Source organism: Opisthocomus hoazin, chromosome 8 (genome assembly GCF_030867145.1).
Source record: "Opisthocomus hoazin isolate bOpiHoa1 chromosome 8, bOpiHoa1.hap1, whole genome shotgun sequence".
NCBI classification, from domain to species: Eukaryota; Metazoa; Chordata; class Aves; order Opisthocomiformes; family Opisthocomidae; genus Opisthocomus; species Opisthocomus hoazin.
In genome coordinates, this window is record NC_134421.1 from 74,087,338 (window position 1) to 74,103,295 (window position 15,958).

A 15,958-nucleotide genomic window follows, 5' to 3' on the forward strand; every position below is an offset into this window, starting at 1 on the left:
CTTCTCCAGGCTGAACAAGCCCAGCTCCCTCAGCCTCTCCTCGCAGGAGAGATGCTCCAGTCCCCTCCTCATCCTCGCAGCCCTGCGCTGGACTCTCTCCAGTAGCTCCTCATCTTTCTGGAACTGGGGAGCCCAGCACTGGACCCAGCACTGCAGATGGGGCCTCCCCAGGGCAGAGCAGAGGGGCAGGAGAACCTCCCTCGCCCTGCTGCCCACACTCCTCCTCATGCACCCCAGGATCCCATCGGCCTTCTTGGCACCCAGGGCACGCTGCTGGCTCCTGGTCACCCTGTCGTCCCCCAGCACTCCCAGTCCCTCTCCACAGAGCTGCCCCAGCCAGGCGTGCTCTGCCCCAAGCCCTGCCGCCCCGGTGTCCCCTGCAGCGCCGGGGAAGGAGCAGCCCCCCAAGAGCAGCCGGGCAAGGCGGGGGTCTCCCGGCACGGGGATGCAGCAGCCGGCAGGATGCTCCGGGGCAGGATCGGACCCGGCACCGGGGCAGCGCAGGGGTTCAGGTCACTTCCCAAGGACTGCGCTGCTGCACGTCCTCCCCGGGTTCCCACCAGAACCGGAGCCCCCGGCCGCCTGCGGGCCGCCAGCGCCATCTAGTGGGGTGCTCCCCGCGTGGGGCCGCACCCCGCAGCCCACTGACAGAGGGGATCGTCAGAAACGTGAAACTATAACAAAAAAGCCTTAATATTTTCTAGTTTTTAGTAGTCTTTAGTACTGTAACTTGCATTCCTGCATGCACAGCGATCTAACGACGTAACCGTTACGCTAATCCCCGTTTTCTCATTAAGGGAGGCAGTGGAAGGACATGGGCACAAGCTACCACAGTCGTTAGACAAAATAATTAAGTGAAACAGAAGTGGTCTTGGTTCTCAGCAAATAATTGGGATAATTGTGGGATTAAAGAGACTCCTCAATAATTCTACTCCAGACAGCTCGGCCTTGGGAGGGCAAATGCGCCAAGCTCCAGAGATCAGGAGGCACCAAGAGAGCAACAAGACCGGAGCCAAACGACCTGAAGGACACGATGGACGTGATCCTGGAACTGAGTTTGCGCAGAAACAAAGGTCAATCAGTGACCAGCGTGATGGACAGGGTGGGCCTTCATCTTGGGGCCCCCAAAGACCACCCAAAGATCACAGAATCACAGAATGTTCAGGGTTGGAAGGGCCCCCTGGGGATCCCCCACCCACCCCCTGCCCAAGCAGGGTCACCCAGAGCAGGGGGCACAGCACCGCGTCCAGCCGGGGCTGGAATATCTCCAGAGAAGGAGACTCCCCAGCCCCTCTGGGCAGCCTGGGCCAGGGCTCCGTCACCCTCAGAGGGAAGAAGTTCTTCCTCGGCTTCAGCTGGAGCTTCCTCTGCTCCAGTTTGTGCCCGTTGCCCCTTGTCCTGTCGCTGGGCACCACTGCAAAGAGTCTGGCCCCGGCCTCCTGACCCCCACCCTGCAGATATTTCGAGCCATTTCGAAGGTCCCCTCTCAGCCTTCTCTTCTCCAGGCTGAACAAGCCCAGCTCCCTCAGCCTCTCCTCGCAGGAGAGATGCTCCAGTCCCCTCCTCATCCTCGCAGCCCTCCGCTGGACTCTCTCCAGTAGCTCCTCATCTTTCTGGAACTGGGGAGCCCAGCACTGGACCCAGCACTGCAGATGGGGCCTCCCCAGGGCAGAGCAGAGGGGCAGGAGAACCTCCCTCGCCCTGCTGCCCACACTCCTCCTCATGCACCCCAGGATCCCATCGGCCTTCTTGGCACCCAGGGCACGCTGCTGGCTCCTGGTCACCCTGTCGTCCCCCAGCACTCCCAGTCCCTCTCCGCAGAGCTGCTCTCCAGCAGCTCAGCCCCAGCCTGTGCTGGTGCAAGGAGGATCAGTACAGGGAGGAGAGGGAAGGGAAGCTCCGCCGAGCACAAACAGCCTTCCGCAGGCAGGGCGAGAGCATCGCTGCAGCATCCGGCCGGACCCCAGGGCACCCACCAGCCCTTCCCCACGCGCCGTGGGCTCTTCCCCTCCCCTCCACTTCGTTTCACCTCTTCCCACTGAGATCCTGCTCTGTGCCTGGGCGGTCGGGCACCGTGGTCCACGGTGGGGACGTAGCCGAGACAAAACCCTCTGGGGTTTCTCCGAGCACCCGCAGAGACCCGGCACCCTGCCCACCGCCCCCTCCCCTGCTCCGCCAGCCTCTCACCTTGGCCACGAACTGCTTGTCCTTCTGGTCCAGGTTCGCCGTGGGGGCCACGTAGTCCCTCCAGATCCTCAGCTTGCGCTCCTTGGCGAACCTGGCAGGGGGGGCAGGCGTGACCCCCGGGCTGGCACCCAGCAGGGACGGACGCGCCGTGCGTTAAATCGTCCGGCAAAGCCCTGGCTGAGGCAGCGGGGCTGGCACAATTTGCAAGGAGAGATCCCACCTCCCTCCCACCCAGGAGAGCACCGGGAGAACCCCACACGTGGATGGGGAGAGGGGACCAGAGCCACCCCGGGTACAGAATCCCAGAATCCCAGCATGGCAGGGGTTGGCAGGGACCCCTGGGGATCCCCCAGTGCCACCCCCTGCCCAAGCAGGGTCACCCAGAGCAGGGGGCACAGCACCGCGTCCAGCCGGGGCTGGAATATCTCCAGAGAAGGAGACTCCACAGCCCCTCTGGGCAGCCTGGGCCAGGGCTCCGTCACCCTCAGAGGGAAGAAGTTCTTCCTCGGGTTCAGCTGGAGCTTCCTCTGCTCCAGTTTGTGCCCGTTGCCCCTTGTCCTGGCGCTGGGCACCACTGGAAAGAGTCTGGCCCCGGCCTCCTGACCCCCCCCCTGCAGATATTTAGAGGCATTTCCAAGGTCCCCTCGCAGCCTTCTCTTCTCCAGGCTCAACAAGCCCAGCTCCCTCAGCCTCTCCTTGCAGGAGAGATGCTCCAGTCCCCTCCTCATCCTCGTAGCCCTGTGCTGGACTCTCTCCAGTAGCTCCTCATCTTTCTGGAACTGGGGAGCCCAGCACTGGACCCAGCACTGCAGATGGGGCCTCCCCAGGGCAGAGCAGAGGGGCAGGAGAACCTCCCTCGCCCTGCTGCCCACACTCCTCCTCATGCACCCCAGGATCCCATCGGCCTTCTGGGCACCCAGGGCACGCTGCTGGCTCCTGGTCACCCTGTCGTCCCCCAGCACTCCCAGTCCCTCTCCGCAGAGCTGCTCTCCAGCAGCTCAGCCCCAGCCTGTCCTGGTGCCTGGGGTTGTTCCTCCCCAGGGGCAGGACCCTGCCCTTGCCCTGGTTGAACCTCATCAGGTTCCTCTCTGCCCAACTCTCCAGCCTGTCCAGGGCTCGCTGGATGGCAGAGATGCCCACGGGTGCAGCCCGGAGCACGCCCTGCAGCTCCCGACATCGTTCTCACCGCTCGGCCGCACGCAGCTTGTCAGCGCCGCGGGTGTAGACGGCGATGGACCAGTCCACGCAGCGGGCAAAGCCCTCCTTCAGCAAGAGCTCGGTGATGTTCCCGTTCTGCGGAGAAGGGGAGAAGGCGTGCGCTCAGCCATGGGGGACACGGACTCAGCCTTCACCCCTGCGCTGCTGTGGAGACCTGGGCTCCCCCCCTCCCTGCTCTGCTGTGAGGGGGGGGTTCACTTGCCCTGCTCAGCCCCTTTGATGTCACAGGTCCCCAGAGATCCCTGGCTGCAGCACCCGGTGCCCCCAGGGCTACCAGAGACCACCCCAGCGATGCCCACTGGGCTCCGCTCTCCTCGTGGGCTGCTCAGATGGACCATGCTCTCCCACACCCACCAGTAAAGACCTCACGACTCCCAGCCACCCCAAGCCCCCGCCAGAGGCACCTGGACCTTCCAACCACCTCCAGCATCCCCAGCAAGAGATGACCAACAGTCCGACAGCCTGCCAGGACCCTCTCCCACCCAGCCCCACTTGCCGGGTGCAGGATGGTGCCCAGGATGTTCTGGTTGTGGCAGCTCTCCAGGACGATCTGCACGTCCCTCTGCAGCAGCCGTGACTCCGTGAAGAACTTGGCTTCGGCCGCAAACGGCTCGGGGACTTCGGTGGCGTCCGCTTCTCGCTTGAACGTGGGGCACTGTGACAGAGAGGGGACGGTCAGGGCACGGGCCGGACCCCAAAACCTCAGCAAGGTGGTGGGGTCCTCAGCCCAAGATCAACCCTCCACGCCAGCCTCCTGCCGCGCCGGGGGCCGAGCTCTCGGCTCCACGCACCCCGATGCCAGCGGAGCGGGGACGACCGCTCCCCAGCACCCAAGGGATCCTCGTGGAGCGTTCAAGAGCCCAGCGCTGGGGCTGCTGCCGGGTCTGGCAGCACGGAGCCAGTGCCCACCGAACCCAAACGTGTTCCCATCCCCGCAGGGACACCCCACGCAACCACGGGCTGCGAGCAGCACGTTGCTGCTGGATGCACGCAGGACGTGGTGGGCAACAAGGCAGCTGTACCCCCACCTCCAGCCCCGGGAGCCTGGCACCCACGGCAGGTATGGGTGCGAGCCCTGCACGCTTGCACCGGTGCCGAGGAGGATGCACAACGAACGATGGAGCAAATTCAAGAGGGAACTCGCTGGGCACGCCAGCCTGCGAGGGGCCAGGGACAGCGGAGGAACCTCACCTTGATCCCCGAGAGCATGACGGTGACCAGGTAGTAATCGGGGAGGAGGAGGGCTCTCACCACGCTGCCGTCCCGGACGTGCTCTATGATGGCTGAGGAGCAAAAGCAGAGGGGTTGGTGATGCTGCCGGAGAGGCTCGGCAGGAGGTGCGGAGCCAGAGCCGGCTCACTGCGGCGAGAGGGTGCCAGGAACGCAGGCAGCCAGCCCCGAGGCAGCCGAGGATGGAGGACAGACGGAGGGGTCTGGACAGGCTGGATCCATGGGCAGAGGCCAACTGTGTGAGGGTCAACAAGGCCAAGTGCTGGGTCCTGCCCGTGGGTCACACCAACCCCACGCAACGCTCCAGGCCTGGGGAGGAGCGGCTGGAGAGCTGCCCGTTGGAGAAGGCCCTGGGGGTGCTGGTCGGCAGCCGGCTGAGCAGGAGCCAGCAGTGTGCCCAGGTGGCCAAGAAGGCCAACGGCAGCCTGGCTTGGGTCAGCAATGGGGTGGGCAGCGGGAGCAGGGCAGGGATCGGGCCCCTTTGGGCCCCTCACTCCCAGAAGGACATGGAGGGGCTGGAGCGTGGCCAGAGAAGGGCAGCCAGGCTGGGGAGGGGGCTGCAGAACAAGTCCCCTGAGGAGCGGCTGAGGGAGCTGGGGCTGCTCAGGCTGGAGAAGAGGAGGCTGAGGGGAGACCTTCTCGCTCTCTGCAGCTCCCTGACAGGAGGGGGCAGGGAGGGGGGGTTGGGCTCTGCTCCCCAGGACCCAGCGACAGGACGAGAGGCGATGGCCTCAGGCTGCGTCAGGGGGCGTTCAGGTTGGAGATTGGGGAAATTTCTCTGCTGAGAGAGTGGTCAGGGGTTGGGCCAGGCTGCCCAGGGCAGTGGGGGAGTCCCCATCCCTGGAGGGGTTCAGACACCGTGTGGCTGTGGCACTTGGGGACAGGGTTTAGCAGGCATGGGGGGGTTGGGGTGATGGTTGGACTGGATGATCTTGGAGGTGTCTTCCAACCTCTTCCCATTCTACAGGGGTGACCACACTCCCAGCAGCGAGGGCCAGAGCTGGGGCCACCTTACCGTTGACAGGCTTCTGGTGCATGGAGTCCACGAAGTGCCGGGGGTTTTCGATGGTGTACTTGAGATCCCGGACGGTGTGGGAGCCCGTTCCCTCGCTCCACATCCCCTTCTTGGCGCTCTTGGCCTGCTCCTCCAGCTCTGCCAACCTGCTCTGCTCGGGGCTGCAAGGACAGGGCGAGAGCGGGTGAGGCCGGGCAGGACGGCCACCGGTTCCTGCGTGTTTTACCACCAGGAATCTCCATCTTCCAGGCGCTTTTCTGGATGCTTCCCAGGAAGTTCCATCTGAACATGAGGAAGAACTTCTTCCCTCTGAGGGTGATGGAGCCCTGGAACAGGCTGCCCAGGGAGGTTGTGGTGTCTCCTTCTCTGGAGATATTCCAGCCCCGGCTGGACAAGGTCCTGTGCAGCCTGCTCTGGGTGACCCTGCTTCGGCAGGAGGGTTGGACTGGGTGACCCACAGAGGTCCCTTCCAACCCCTACTGTTCTGTGATTCTGTGATTCTGTGAAAGGCATCGCCTGGGTGAGGTGCTGAGCGATGCCTCGCGCTGCTGGCAGCAGTAAATCAAACCAAGTTCCTCCGGCACCTCGGCGCAGAGGTGTTTTGACATCCTTCAGCTCGGGGAGGGAAAAGCTGCAAGCTGATGAGTCCCGACCTCGCTGCGAAGCGCTCGACTCAAGCAGCTGATGAGCAAGAGGCTGAGAGTCCCCTCACGCACCCGTTAATTAACGGAGCCATTGAATGAGGGCAGCAAACGTGGAGCAGCGAGGGGCTCCGGGCGGAATCTGACTGCAGGAACCCAGCCCTGCGCCAGCGGCACTGCACCAGCCCGGCACGGGCTCGCCGTCCCCCTTCGGCACAACCCCCAGCAGGGTCCCAGGGGGACATTTCCAGCGGGAAACAGGACAAAATCAGCGCAAAAACCCCAGCAGACTGGCAGGAAGAAGCCTTCCCCTTCACCTCTGCAGCTCAATACAATGGCTGTGGTGCCATCCAGCGAGCCCTGGACAGGCTGGAGAGGTGGGCACCAAGGAACCTGATGAGGTTGAACCAGGGCAAGGGCAGGGTCCTGCCCCTGGGGAGGAACAACCCCAGGCACCAGCACAGGCTGGGGCTGAGCTGCTGGAGAGCAGCTCTGTGGAGAGGGACTGGGAGTGCTGGGGGACGACAGGGTGACCAGGAGCCAGCAGCGTGCCCTGGGTGCCAAGAAGGGCAGTGGAATCCTGGGGTGCATGAGGAGGAGTGTGGGCAGCAGGGCGAGGGAGGTTCTCCTTCCCCTCTGCTCTGCCCTGGGGAGGCCCCATCTGCAGTGCTGGGTCCAGTGCTGGGCTCCCCAGTTCCAGAAAGATGAGGAGCTACTGGAGAGAGTCCAGCACAGGGCTGCGAGGATGAGGAGGGGACTGGAGCATCTCTCCTGCGAGGAGAGGCTGAGGGAGCTGGGCTTGTTCAGCCTGGAGAAGAGAAGGCTGCGAGGGGACCTTGGAAATGCCTCTAAATATCTGCAGGGTGGGGGTCAGGAGGCCGGGGCCAGACTCTTTGCAGTGGTGCCCAGCGACAGGACAAGGGGCAACGGGCACAAACTGGAGCAGAGGAAGCTCCAGCTGAAGCCGAGGAAGAACTTCTTCCCTCTGAGGGTGACGGAGCCCTGGCCCAGGCTGCCCAGAGGGGCTGTGGAGTCTCCTTCTCTGGAGATATTCCATCCCCAGCTGGACATGGTGCTGTGCCCCCTGCTCTGGGTGACCCTGCTTCGGCAGGGGGTGGGACTGGGGGATCCCCAGGGGTCCCTTCCAGCCCCTGCCATGCTGGGATTCTGTGATTCTGTGAACTGATGTCATCTACCTGGACTTCTGCAAAGCATTGGGCACCATCTCGCACAATATCCTGAGTCTCTAAACCCGAGAGACACGGATTTAATGGATGGACCTGTCAGTTATCACAGAATCACAGGTCAGCCTCACCTCCATCCCAGGAAAGGTGATGGAGCAGCTTATCCTGGAGGTCATCATCAAGCAAGTGGAGGAAAGGTTATCAGCAGTAGTCAGCATGGATTCACCAAGGGGAAAGTTGGTAAGGAACTGGCTGGGTGGTCACACTCACAGAGTTATGGTCAATGGCTCAATGTCCAAGTGGACACCGGTGAGAAGTGGCTTTCCTCAGGGGTCAGCATTGGGACCAGCACTGTTTAACATCTTTGTCGGTGACACAGACAGTGGGATTGAGCACACACTCAGTGAGTTTGCTGGTGACACCAAGCTGAGTGCTGCGGTCGAGACGCCTGAGGGAGAGGATGGCATCCAGAGGGACCTGGATAACCTGGAGAGGTGGGACCATGCCAACCTCAGGAGGTTCAACAAGGCCAAGTGCAAGGTCCTGCACCTGGGTGGGGGCAACCCCCGCTGTCACTACAGGCTGGGGGTGAAGGGATGGGGAGCAGCCCCAAAGAGAAGGACTTGGGGGTGCTGGGGGTGAGGAGCTGGACACGACCCGGCAGCGTGCGCTGGCAGCCCCGAAGGCCAACGGTGCCCTGGGCTGCATCCCCAGCAGCGTGGGCACAGGGCGAGGGGGGGGATTCTGCCCCTCTGCCCCGCTCTGCTGAGACCCCCCGGGAGTCCTGCGTCCAGCTCGGAGCCCTCAGCACAGGACAGAGCTGGAGCTGTGGGAGCGGGGCCAGAGGAGGCCCCAGCCATGATGCGAGGGCTGGAACCCCTCTGCTGGGAGGAGAGGCTGGGAGAGCTGGGGCTGCTCAGCCTGGGGAGGAGAAGGACAAGGGGAGACCTGAGAGCAGCTGCCAGGGCCTGGGGGGGCTGCGAGAGAGCTGGAGAGGGGCTGGGACAAGGGCAGGGGGTGATGGGACAAGGGGGGGTGGCTTTGGGCTGAGAGAGGGCAGATTTAGGTCAGATCTAAGGCAGGAATTGTCTACAGTGAGAGTGGTGAGGCCCTGGCCCAGGCTGCCCAGAGAGGTTGTGGATGTCCCATCCCTGGCAGGGTTCAAGGCCAGGCTGGACGGGACTGGGAGCACCCTGGGCTGGTGGAAGGGGTCCCTGCCCGTGGCAGGGGGTTGGACTGGATGTTCTACAAGGTCCCTTCCACCCCAAACCCTTCTGTGATGCTAGAGGCGCAATGCAGGAGGTGCAGAACAGGGCCAGGGCAGCGAGACCCGACTCCGGCTGAACCCCATTCACCCTGCCAGTCCTCGCCAGGCTCCACTGCCGGTGCTGTGCCCGCTCTCCCAGCAGCTCCTCACCCAGGGCCCCAGCAGCCCCGCAGACTGGCAGCTTCTGCAGCCCCTCCAGCACAGGCACAGAGGCTTTCACACCTCTCCCAGGCACCGCTGCCGTGTGGTGGTCCCAAAGCAGAGCCACTCAACTCTGCCAAGGGCACCCAGAGCCCGCCAGCACCAGGCAGGGAGCCGGTTCCCCAAGGGCTCGGGATGGGGTCTGCATCCCCGGGCAGGCAGCACCCTCCAGCGCTTGAGGCTTCAGCACCAGCAAGCCCGGGCATAAAATAACCCATCCAGGCCCTTGGCCACGCACGCTCTGCTTACTCAACATACCTGTACCGAAAACACCGGGTGGAAAGCACCCAAGTGTGGCAGGAACAGCTTTAGGAAGCGACACGGGCACGCTTCCAGCCCAGCAGCCGCCCGGTATTTACAGCCACGCCACAGAAACACCTCGCACCCCTGGAACGGGACGGCCGGCGCCCGGGGATGCCGGCACGCCGAGGCCAGGCTTCTCCCTTGCTCCAGGACGTGACAGGCCAGGGCAAAGCATCGGCTCCAATGGCGTTGGCACGAGCATCGTGCCACCCAGACGTAGGACGTGGGGCAGGAACGTCCCAGCATCACCTCTCCAGCATGAGTTACAGCACCTCAGCTCCACGCCAGGTGTTATTTTCCAGCAACCAAGAGCTTGACAAGATCAGCACCTCGAGTGCTGCGCTCAGCGTTGGGCCCCTCGCTCCCAGCAGGACATGGAGGGGCTGGAGCGTGGCCAGAGAAGGGCAGCCAGGCTGGGGAGGGGGCTGCAGAACAAGTCCCCTGAGGAGCGGCTGAGGGAGCTGGGGCTGCTCAGGCTGGAGAAGAGGAGGCTGAGGGGAGACCTTCTCGCTCTCTGCAGCTCCCTGACAGGAGGGGGCAGGGAGGGGGGGTTGGGCTCTGCTCCCCAGGACCCAGCGACAGGACGAGAGGCGATGGCCTCAGGCTGCGTCAGGGGGGGTTCAGGTTGGAGATTGGGGAAATTTCTTTGCTGAGAGAGTGGTCAGGGGTTGGGCCAGGCTGCCCAGGGCAGTGGGGGAGTCCCCATCCCTGGAGGGGTTCAGACACCGTGTGGCTGTGGCACTTGGGGACAGGGTTTAGCAGGCATGGGGGGGTTGGGGTGACGGTTGGACTGGGTGATCCTGGAGGTCTTCTCCAACCTTAATGATTCCATGATTCCATGATTTTCTGCTCTGCAGCCCAGGGCCTCAGCTCTGGTGCATCAGCGTTCAGGGCAAGGAGACACCCGGCTCCCCCCGCAGCCCCTCACCACCCCAGCCCCAAAGACATCGGTCCCCATGCCATGACACTGACGTCAGCAGAACCTGGGCACCACAGCGCTGAGGAGCAGGTGCTGCTGCCCGGCCAAAGCCCAGGAATCCACCCAGCTCTGCACCCGGGTAAATAACCGCAGGGAATCGGCATGGCCCCGCGGCACGGCCTCACCGGGGCAGCGCGGGATCGCAGCCGCTTACGTACTTGTTGGCTCGGATCCCTTCCCGGCGGGAGGCCAGCCCTTCGGCCACGAGGGACTCGGCAATGTTCTCCCCACTCGTGTCTGCAGAGAAAGCAGGAGAGGAGTCAGCGAGAGAAGCCAGGGCGGCCCGGAGGCACCCAAACCTCAGTCTTGGAAACCACTCCCAAGATGGTTCCAGCTCACAAGTGCCAGAGCAACCTGGGAGCGAGCAGCTCTGGTCACCAGCCCAGCATCCCAGCAGCACGTGGCCATCACGATGCACGTGGCCATCACGATGCATCGAGTGGAGAAGCCCAGGGCTCTCCTGGGGACACCAGTTCCCCCAGACCAGGGCTAAGCAAGTGGGAAGGTGGCACGTTGCCGCGATGGGCTGCCAGCCTGCACGGCTTGCTGTCACCCAGGACAGTCTCCGTGGGAAGTGGGTGCCCTCGGAGGCAGGCAATGCCCTCCCAGCACCAAAGGGTCTCTCTGGATTTCCAGCGAAGACTGTGGTGCCAGCACGACCTGCAACGGCCATCCCTCCTCTGCAGAAACACATGGGGGTCACAGCTACCGGGAGCCAGAGCCCCTGGGGAGATGGGGGGCAAAAGCCACGGTCTGGGGGGGAACCTGGGCTCAGCCACCACCAGCAATTGATGGTGAGACCCCATCCCTCCAAAGCCCCCATCCCTCCAAAGCCCCCCATCCCTCCAAAGCCCCCCATCCCTCCAAAGCCCCCCCATCCCTCCCAAAGCCCGGAGCTGCAGACAGCTGCTGCATCGCTGCCGGGGAAGCTGTGGCAGCGTTTCCATATTAATCGTATTTAAGCCTCGCCAAACTTTGTCAGGAAACATTTTCTGCTTCGTTTCTCACCTCCGCGGTGTGACAGGCTGGGATTTAACAATAAGGACGACGCCTACGCGGCAGGCACGGCATAAAATTTGGGGTGCATGAGGAGGAGTGTGGGCAGCAGGGCGAGGGAGGTTCTCCTGCCCCTCTGCTCTGCCCTGGGGAGGCCTCGTCTGGAGTACTGTGTCCAGTGCTGGGCTCCCCAGTTCAAGAAAGATGAGGAGCTACTGGAGAGAGTCCAGCGCAGGGCTACAAGGATGAGGAGGGGCCTGGAGCATCTCTCCTGCGAGGAGAGGCTGAGGGAGCTGGGCTTGTTCAGCCTGGAGAAGAGAAGGCTGTGAGGGGACCTTAGAAATGCCTACAAATATCTGAAGGGTGGGTGTCAGGAGGACGGGGCCAGACTCTTTTCAGTGGTGCCCAGCGACAGGACAAGGGGCAATGGGCACAAACTGGAGCAGAGGAAGCTCCAGCTGAACCCGAGGAAGAACTTCTTCCCTCTGAGGGTGCCGGAGCCCTGGCCCAGGCTGCCCAGGGAGGCTGTGGAGTCTCCTTCTCTGGAGATATTCCAGCCCCGCCTGGACAAGGTCCTGTGCAGCCTGCTCTGGGTGACCCTGCTTGGGCAGGGGGGTTGGACTAGATGACCCACAGAGGTCCCTTCCAACCCCTACCATTCTGTGATTCTGTGATTCTGTGAAAAGTCCTGAACGTGGCAGACAGCAAGGCTGCGGATGGGAGCGTTTTACCGATTGCGGCGTCACCGAACAAGAAAACCCCTTTCGAGGTTGGGTTTGTCGCAGGCTGCGCCGTCGGGACCTGCCAGGCTTCCTGGGGGGTGGGAAAGTGGAGAGCAGCAGCTCTGCACAGCGACGATCGCCCACTCCGCAGGAGGCCATCCCCATCCCAAAGGGCCTCCCAGTCCCCCAGTCCACAAGCAAGCTGGGAGCTCCGGAACGAGCGTGGAGGCGACTTCAATATCCAGTTACTCGTGGTCTCGGGGTCCAGGCTCACAGAATCACAGAATAGTAGGGGTTGGAAGGGACCTCTGTGGGTCATCTAGTGCCCCCCTCCCCTCTCTCACAGCCTGGGGACCCGGGGGGTCTCGCATTCCCACTCCGGAGAGGGACCCCCACAGGGATGTGGGAGATGCTGGCCAGAGCGTGCTGGGATGCAGCGGTGATGGGAAGCCAGCCCCGGGTTGCCCTCACAGCAGCGACGAGGTGCTGGTGGAAAGGGGCTCCAGGCAGGGCTATCACCCACCCCAGGCCACGCTGGCCCTGGCCACGTCCAGCCAAGCCTGAAAACCTCTGAGGAGAGAGCTCCAGCCTCCCCGGGGAGCTGCGTGGCTGCAAACGCACCCGCTGATCCTCCGCAGCGGGGAACCGGGAGCCAGCGGCCACGCCGGGCTTTCTGGCCACGCAGCCGAGCTGATGGCCGGCACCGGCAACCCTCGTCCTGCCCCGGCAGAGGCACCGGCACCTCCTGCCACAGAGCCAGAGAGACCCTGTCCCCCCAAATCTCTCCCCACCTCCTTTCTCCCTGGGCCTCCACGCAAACCCTGCTCACCCCAGTCACGCCACGCTGCCTTGGCACGAACTCCACCGCTTGCTGCTCGAGCCAACCTCCCGCTTCCAGGAAAGGCCCCAAGCATGGCAGCGGTGCTGGGACGTCCATCCGGGGACGAGGACCCGCTCACCCTCTCCAGTCCAGCCTGCATGGCCGAGCCACAGGCAGCAGAGGCTGCAGGGACGCAGGGCTGAGGGCACCCGACCCCCCAGTCTGTACTGGAGCTACCCCAGAGGACGCGCGCCCAAAACTCCGCAGCCCCTCGCACTCGCCTGGTCCTTCCCTCCTTCCCCCAGCTGCAACGAGTCCCCCCGTGGAGCTTCCCGTGGGAGAGGGGCTGCCCGGGAGCGGCGGCTGAGCCTCGGCCGTGTCCCAAATATCCCAGTCGTGGGGCTGTGCCGGCCCCACACCGACCCTCAGCCGAGCGCAGAGGGGCACGGTTCACTCCGTGCGTCTCCCGGCCCCGTGCCGAGCGGCTGCACCCATCTGCCCCAGTGACCCTGAGCGGGCAGCGGACAGGCTGGGTCCTGGTGAGCTTCCATTCCCCTCCACTCTATTCCCTTCCATTCCTTTCCATTCCACTCCCTTCCACTCTATTCCAATCCCTTCCATTCCCTTCCAATCCAATCCACTCCCTTCCACTCCACTCCCTTCCACTCCATTCCAATCCATTCCCTTCCCTTCAATCCAATCCCTTCCAATACAATCCCTTCCAATCCAATCCATTCCCTTCCAACCCATTCCCTTGCCTTCAATCCATTCCCTTCCAATCCAATCCCTTCCAATCCATTCCCTTCCCTTCAATCCAATCCCTTCCAATCCATTCCCTTCCCTTCAATCCATTCCCTTCCAATCCAATCCACTCCCTTCCAATCCCTTCAATCCAATCCATTCCAATCCATTCCCTTCCAATCCAATCCATTCCCTTCCAATCCAATCCATTCAATCCATTCCAATCCAATCCATTCCCTTCCAATCCAATCCATTCCCTTCCAATCCAATCCAATCCATTCCAATCCATTCCCTTCAATCCAATCCATTCCAATCCAATCCATTCCCTTCCAATCCAATCCATCCCTGCTTCCCAGGAGCCCACCCACGCCGAGCAGATCTCATCCTCCTTCTTGAAACCCAAGGGCGCAGGACGGCCGACCAGGAGCTAAGCCCAGCAGAGCAGAGCGGTCCAGAAGCCGGCAGCAGGATGCGGCCGCCTCTACGCCACTTTCCCTCCCCGTCACTCCCACCAGACCCGGTGACGGCCGAGGGAAAACCACGAGGAGCAAGAGCCCAAAAACTCATCCACCGGCACGGCTGGAACCAAACTCCACCAGGGCTGTGGGCAGAGGGGACGCAGCACCCAGCAGACTGCAGCCCGGAGTCGTGCTCAAGGGCAGGGTCCTACCCCTGGGGAGGAACAACCCCAGGCACCAGCACAGGCTGGGGCTGAGCTGCTGGAGAGCAGCTCTGCGGAGAGGGACTGGGAGTGCTGGGGGACGACAGGGTGACCATGAGCCAGCAGCGTGCCCTGGGTGCCAAGAAGGCCAATGGGATCCTGGGGTGCATGAGGAGGAGTGTGGGCAGCAGGGCGAGGGAGGTTCTCCTGCCCCTCTGCTCTGCCCTGGGGAGGCCCCATCTGCAGTGCTGGGTCCAGTGCTGGGCTCCCCAGTTCCAGAAAGATGAGGAGCTACTGGAGAGAGTCCAGCGGAGGGCTGCGAGGATGAGGAGGGGACTGGAGCATCTCTGCTGCGAGGAGAGGCTGAGGGAGCTGGGCTTGTTCAGCCTGGAGAAGAGAAGGCTGCGAGGGGACCTTGGAAATGCCTCTAAATATCTGCAGGGTGGGGGTCAGGAGGCCGGGGCCAGACTCTTTGCAGTGGTGCCCAGCGCCAGGACAAGGGGCAACGGGCACAAACTGGAGCAGAGGAAGCTCCAGCTGAAGCCGAGGAAGAACTTCTTCCCTCTGAGGGTGACGGAGCCCTGGCCCAGGCTGCCCAGAGGGGCTGGGGAGTCTCCTTCTCTGGAGATATTCCAGCCCCGGCTGGACGCGGTGCTGTGCCCCCTGCTCTGGGTGACCCTGCTTGGGCAGGGGGTGGCTGGGGGATCCCCAGGGGTCCCTGCCAACCCCCACCATTCTGTGCTCACAGTGAGAGGGGTCTCCACCAAAGCCAAAGCCCACCGGAGCCAGCACCAAGAAGACCACCCTGCCCCAACCGCAGGCATCGCGCGGCGTTCGGGCTGAGCGCCTGGCCCAGGCATTGCTCCCAGCGCTGCGCCGCAGCCTCGAGGGCCACAGCTAAACCCTTCTGGGCGACTCCCAGCAGCAGGAGACCACCACGAGATTTATACCAACTAAAAGGATCGCGAGGGAAAACCTAGGGGAATTTACCCAGTGCCACGGCTCGCGTCCGCACGCCGCGCTGCGTCGGCCAGCAGCTCCGGCTCTGCGCAGCCCCGCCGGGCATCGCTCCCCTCCAAAAGCTGCAGCTCCATGGAAAATCGGGCACACATCCTTCCGCTGCCCCATCCCAGCCCACCCTCCCGGGCTAGCTCCGGCCGCCAGCCCTCCCGGTGCCCGACGGAGCCCCGCACGCTCACCTTTGCCCAGGTACACCATCCCGTACTCCCGGCCCTGCGGGGTCTTGTACTCCACCGTGAAGCAGACCTCCTTCCCGATCAGCTTCTTCCGCAGGAACTCGCGAGCCGGGAAGCCCCAGGGCTGGAGGGGAAGAAGCCGACGTCAGCCGACGGGTCGGACGCAGCCGGGGAAGCCCCAAGCCCCCCAAGCCCGTGGTGACGGAGCAGAGCGGGACCGGCCGCCGCGGCCGTGCCTGGGTGGGAGAAGCAGGCAGGAAGGCGCCGGAGCCCCGGCGAGCTCAGCCCCACTCCACCGCAGCGGGTGGGTGGGGAACGCGGTCCGGAGGAGAGAACATGACGTGCTCATAAACAATTAGCAAACCTGACAGGCGTAATTTTTTCAAAAAGAGTGACATTTAAAGGCTGAAGCGGCGTTGAGAAGACAAAACTCCCCAGGGAGAGCAATTAGCCGCCAGCGCTCCGCACCACCCCCGGGGCTGGGAGGATGGGGGGCCGGGCCCGGGCTCCCCCCGGCACAAACCCACCGCTGCCAGCACCCAATCTGCCAAAGCAGCGGCCCCGCTGCCTCCCGTGCCCCCGGCCAAGCCCTGCAGA

At 63.5% G+C, this 15,958-nt stretch overlaps 1 protein-coding gene across 1 annotated transcript in view; it reads right to left on the reverse strand.

Annotated features, from left to right (window-relative positions):
* LOC142362332 (staphylococcal nuclease domain-containing protein 1-like) overlaps nucleotides 1–15,958 on the reverse strand; it is a 119,189-nt gene that overhangs the window by 98,282 nt on the left and 4,949 nt on the right. The window contains exons 3-9 of the mRNA XM_075429571.1: nucleotides 15,365–15,485; nucleotides 10,384–10,462; nucleotides 5,651–5,811; nucleotides 4,597–4,688; nucleotides 3,902–4,060; nucleotides 3,374–3,480; nucleotides 2,188–2,278 (exon numbers count right to left, since the gene is read on the reverse strand). Of these exons, the coding sequence (XP_075285686.1) occupies nucleotides 2,188–2,278; nucleotides 3,374–3,480; nucleotides 3,902–4,060; nucleotides 4,597–4,688; nucleotides 5,651–5,811; nucleotides 10,384–10,462; nucleotides 15,365–15,485 (810 nt within the window). The remainder of the gene's footprint in view (nucleotides 1–2,187; nucleotides 2,279–3,373; nucleotides 3,481–3,901; nucleotides 4,061–4,596; nucleotides 4,689–5,650; nucleotides 5,812–10,383; nucleotides 10,463–15,364; nucleotides 15,486–15,958) is intronic.